We start from the raw sequence: 5,273 nt of genomic DNA on the forward strand, positions 1-5,273 counted from the left end.
GCGCCCCAGAATTCTCCGCGAACAGGTGGCGGCCTCAGCCGGTGGCGCGCTGCGTCCCCGGAAGTCCCGCGCAGAGGCTAGTGGGCCTTCGGCCCCGGCGGCTATGGCCGTGGCTGCTGTGGCGGCAGTACTGGCCGCACTGGGTGGGGCCCTGTGGCTGGCAGCTCGGCGGTTCGTGGGGCCCAGCATCCAGCGGCTGCACGGCGGCGGGGTCTCCGGCCTCATGCACGGGAAGACCGTGCTGATCACGGGGGCCAACAGCGGCCTGGGCCGCGCCACGGCCGCCGAGCTGTTGCGCTTGGGGGCGCGGGTGATCATGGGCTGCCGGGACCGCGCGCGCGCCGAGGAGGCGGCGGGTCAGCTCCGCCGCGAGCTCCTCCAGGCCGGGGACCCCGGGCCAGGCCCCGACGCCGGCGGGGCGGGCGAGCTCATCGTCAAGGAGTTGGACCTCGCCTCGCTGCGCTCGGTGCGCGCCTTCTGTCAGGAGATGCTCCAGGTGTGGGCCTCGGGGAGCCAGCAGGAGAGCAGGGGACGGCGCGGGGCCTCGGCGGGCGGGACGGGAGCCCAGAGGCCAGGGGGTGTGACCTTGGGAATGACAGAGATGAAGAGTAGAAACAAACGGTTTTTGAGGCGGCTTGAAAGTTGCAGGCCGGAAAAATTGGTAGGGCAGTCTTCTCTCCTCCAAGGATGTTGAGAGAAAAAAAGGAGCCCAAGAGGGGAATAAACCAGTTTCTGAACATTTCCTTTTGTTATTTGAGGACGGCACGGTCCCAGAGGAGATCCCGCCAGATCTCTGGGTAGTTTTTCGTGTGTCCCAAGAAAAACAAAATCTGCACCAAGCCCTTTCTCAGAAAGCCTGACAGCATGTAGGGGAAGTTACTAGCCAGGGACCTGGGAGCAGTTTTTTTTTTTTTTTTTCTTTAATCCTGCTGGGGTGGGAAGCTTAGCTCTGTGCCACCAGGGGATTCATTAACACCATCCTTAACCAGACTAGACTGGAGCTTGGAATCCCAGTGGTCATGTGCCCTAAATGGGGACAGAAATAAAAGTAATATAACACCTAGCATTTCTTGAAGGTTTCCAATGTGCCAGGAGCTGTTCCAAGCATTTCAGATACTTTAAAAAAAAATTTAATGAAATTAAAATGCCCTTGGCTGTTATCGTCATGGAATCCTCTAACTCTGTGGGCATTATTATCCCCGTTTTACAACGGGAGGCAACTAAGCACAGGTAGGCCAAGTAATTTGCCCAGGATCTGTCTCCAGAGCCCACCCTTCTGAGTCGTCTTCTGCACTCCTGCTGCCTGCCAATGAGGTGGAGGATTTCTTTGTTTAGATGGTGAATATGCCGCTGAAGTGGATGCCCTCTGTTGAAAGTGGGGTAGAAGGGTTTCCTGCAGAGGTGACTTGTAAGAGGGCTTTCAGAAGAGAGATTTAAAATTAGCGGGCCTAGGAAACTTACCTGTATGAATGGAGTCTCTTGAGTCTTGAACAGAGGTTCCCAAACTTTCTAATTTTCTCATGATGCCCATAGGCCAAAAGAATTATCTACCAGTTTATTTAGTAAGTAATTAGATCCAAACAACTTAATAAGTATTTATGTCCCAAAAACTTAGAAGCTGTTTGAAAAAATAATACACATAACTGAGAGGAAAAAAGGTATTTTCTTTAATTCTTCAATGACCATAATCACTTACTAAAGGGAAATGTGCACCTGTTCACTGCACCAACGTCTCAAATTTTGGAATCAGATTGAGTATTGCCACTTTCTTTCGTATTCTGCATTGATTTTTAACATTGTGCTTGCATTTTATTACTGCAACTGCTAAAACCTCAGCTTTGCAAAGATATGATATCATCAGAAGGAATATAGCACAATATGATGTTGAAGGTGTGAACCACCTGGAGCTAGTAGTTGTTGAGGTGTTGAGCAGAGTATCGCTTCGTTTCCCTTGAAAATTTAAAATACTCCATAGCACCTTGTGACATCCTAGGGCACCTTGACGCACAGTTTGAGAGCTGTTGGAGATCTAGAAAGGTTTTTGTTTGTTGGTTTTGTTTTTTATGGCTAGTATTTCATTATCAGGTAAAACAGGTTAGGAAATAATACTAATGTATAAGAGATGTTGGAAGCATTAAAAGTGGGTCTTCCTATTCATTAATTTGTGGATGGCCTGGGCATACTTCTCGTTCCTGACACCTATGGTGTTTTACAGCTTTGGCCACTTGAGACAGAACCAATTAAAAGTTAAGGATATAAAGAGATAACTAAGTTGTCCTTGCTTCTGGGTATTAGGTTCCTTCCTGGCTCTAAAGTTCAGGGACTATAACCAGAATTTTTTAAAAGAAGAAAAAGAGGAAGTGTAAATTTCCCACAGGTTGGTATTCTTGGTATTTATATCATTTATCTCCTAGAATTTAAAAAATAGCAAATGATAAAGTCTTAAAATAACACAAGCCCAGCAAAGAATGATGGCTCAGAAATGATTAATACAGGAAACTCTTCCAAAGGATTAGTGAAAAAGAACACTCCTTTCTTTCCCCCACGGGTGAACTTTTGCCTTCTTTTTGAAGTTGACTATTGGAAAAGCTAAAGGTGCTTAGACAGACAGAATGAGAAATAGTTAATCCCCTGACAGGTAGGCTTGATAACTGTTGTGAAATTTAACACATTTTTCTTTCCACTTGTACTTGGCAAAGGGGCTAGTGAAATTTGAAATTTGACCTCAAATTAAATTAATCGCGGGTCATCGCTGTGTCTTTACACCTGGAACATGTTGTACATTTCTTTTTCTCCATCAAAAGAGACAGAGAGGAGCCAGGAAAAGGGTTGGGAAAACCAACTTATCTGAATAAGGAATGAAAACACTTCCCTCTGAGGACAGTCTAAATTTTAGGACTTTAATCTGGCAAGCTACAGGAGGGTATGGTCAAAGTGCAAAATTCTGACTATATAGATCTCCTAATCTGAGGGCCCCTCGAAGCTTGAAAGAGGTAGATTTCATATAGGAGAAAAAAGAACTGAATTCTAGAGTCAGAGTAGAGGTTAAAGGTGTTTGTTGGTCCTACCGCCTCTGTTAACCTCCTGTGTCCTGTGTTATTGTGAGACGTAGTATTTATGACTCATTGTTTTGTTTCTGTTATGTTTATATTATCTATTTAGTGATTTTTCTTAATATTTCTTTGATTTATGTTCTCTCCAGTCTTAATTTGCATTTCTGACCTCTGTTGCTTGTGTCAGTTTTAAGGAAACAACTTGAAGTTGCTCTGTCCACCTGATACCATTTACTCTTTAAACACTACAGAATAAAGCAATTCTGACCTCTGTTGCTTGTGTCAGTTTTAAGGAAACAACTTGAAGTTGCTCTGTCCACCTGATACCATTTACTCTTTAAACACTACAGAATAAAGCAAGTCTAACTTTGCCCAGGTATTGATACTTGTAGTGCTGGGAATAAACAATGCTGTATTTTGACTCTCTAGCTGCCATCCACTCTCTGGCTATGGTTTGAAAATCCAAATTAGAAAAGCAAGCTAGGTTACTAATAAGAGCAAGGGCATTGGTGTCAGAAGATTTCATCTTCAGATTTTTGTTTGCCACTTACGAGCCCTGTGATACTGGACAAATCATCCAACTTCAATGCTTCAGTTTGCTCCTAGAGTGGTTGAGAGTACAGGAGATAACACGAAAAGCACAAGGCCAGGCTTCTATTAGACAAGCAAGTGTTGTTTGTTTTTTCTCTCTCAATTGTTGAAAACTCATAGAGGCATTTTATAGACTTCTAGTAGTTTGCAAGAATTTTTTAAAATTTTATTTTAGGTACAATTCAGGATTTTGTTCATATTTCTGCCATTCTCTTTTTGACATTTGAAGGAAGAGCCTAGACTGGACGTCTTGATCAATAACGCAGGCATCTTTCAGTGCCCTTATATGAAGACCGAAGACGGGTTTGAGATGCAGTTTGGAGTGAACCATCTGGGGCACTTCCTGCTCACCAATCTTCTCCTTGGACTCCTCAAAAGTTCAGCTCCCAGCAGGATTGTGGTAGTTTCTTCCAAACTGTATAAATATGGAGACATCAACTTTGAAGACTTGAACAGTGAACAAAGCTATAATAAAAGCTTTTGTTATAGTCGGAGCAAACTGGCGAACATTCTTTTTACCAGAGAACTAGCCCGCCGCTTGGAAGGCACAAACGTTACCGTCAATGTGTTACACCCTGGTATTGTGCGGACTAATCTTGGGAGACACATACACATCCCACTGTTGGTGAAACCACTTTTCAATTTGGTGTCATGGGCTTTTTTCAAAACTCCAGCAGAAGGTGCCCAGACTTCAATTTATTTAGCATCATCACCTGAAGTAGAAGGCGTATCAGGAAAGTACTTTGGGGATTGTAAAGAAGAGGAACTATTGCCCAAAGCTATGGATGAGTCTGTTGCAAGAAAACTCTGGGATATCAGTGAAGTCATGGTTGGCATATTAAAATAGAAACGGGGTGAAAGAGAGCTGTTTATAAAACTACATGTCAGTTATAGCTGCGATCAGGAATGGTGTGGCTTGAGCACTTGCTACTTGAAAAATTTTGGTTACAATAGTACTGCTTAGAGGTACATATGGATATTTTCAAGTTACTAAAATCATTTTTTGAAGAAGATAAAATTTTTGAAAAGATGGTTTAAATATATATAATCACAATGAATACTGAAATAAGTATAGTAAATACAATTATTTTAAGAATTATAATTGAACAAGCATGGATTACAAATATTAAAGAATTCAGTGGCTTAAAGTAGACACCTTGAGAAGTTTTTCAAATATCTTTGAGTTTCATGGCCAGTTTTAAATATTATTGCAGTGCTGGGGTTTGTGTTGAAATAATATGCCTGGTGCATGTGCAGAATTCTCACTTGGAATAAATTTACTGATGCCAATTCTTAGTTGTGTATTTCTTCAGAAGTAGTACCGAAATTAGCCCTTTATCATCTCATTAGCCTCTGCTGGTCTTGGTACGCCCTGTGTCTTTTGTTCCCACATATCTTGCATGCTTCTTTAAGAGGTGATATTTCTAAAACCAAAATCTGTGTCATTGTGTCCCAGCTTAAAAACCTGTGATGGTTTTCAATTGCCTCTAACAGTGGGTTTCCAGCCATTTTTGTTTTCTTTAAAGCTGCAGAATTCTTTCTTCAAAAAAGGTCTGACTCATATGTTGAAGCTGGACAGGTAAAACAGGTCATAGCAATGCTGCAGGGGTGGAGTTCCCGAAGGTCTTC

The 5,273-nt window shown here is 42.9% G+C and overlaps 1 protein-coding gene across 1 annotated transcript; it reads left to right on the top strand.

Annotated features, from left to right (window-relative positions):
• RDH14 (retinol dehydrogenase 14) lies at positions 1 to 4,953 on the top strand. The gene is made up of 2 exons (XM_014848054.3): positions 1 to 496; positions 3,874 to 4,953. The coding sequence occupies exons 1-2, from the start codon at positions 104 to 106 to the stop codon at positions 4,489 to 4,491; spliced, it is 1,011 nt and encodes a 336-aa protein (XP_014703540.3). The 5' UTR covers positions 1 to 103; the 3' UTR covers positions 4,492 to 4,953.
• The last annotated feature ends 320 nt before the right edge of the window (positions 4,954 to 5,273 follow it).

This window comes from Equus asinus, chromosome 6 (genome assembly GCF_041296235.1).
Source record: "Equus asinus isolate D_3611 breed Donkey chromosome 6, EquAss-T2T_v2, whole genome shotgun sequence".
Taxonomy (NCBI): Eukaryota; Metazoa; Chordata; class Mammalia; order Perissodactyla; family Equidae; genus Equus; species Equus asinus.

Bases quoted from the DNA above. Each gene is read 5' to 3' on its own strand.
- RDH14 (XM_014848054.3), top strand. From the start codon at position 104: ATGGCCGTGGCTGCTGTGGCGGCAGTACTGGCCGCACTGGGTGGGGCC. The intron at 497-3,873 runs GTGTGGGCCTCG...TGACATTTGAAG, and splicing joins TCTGTCAGGAGATGCTCCAG to GAAGAGCCTAGACTGGACGT.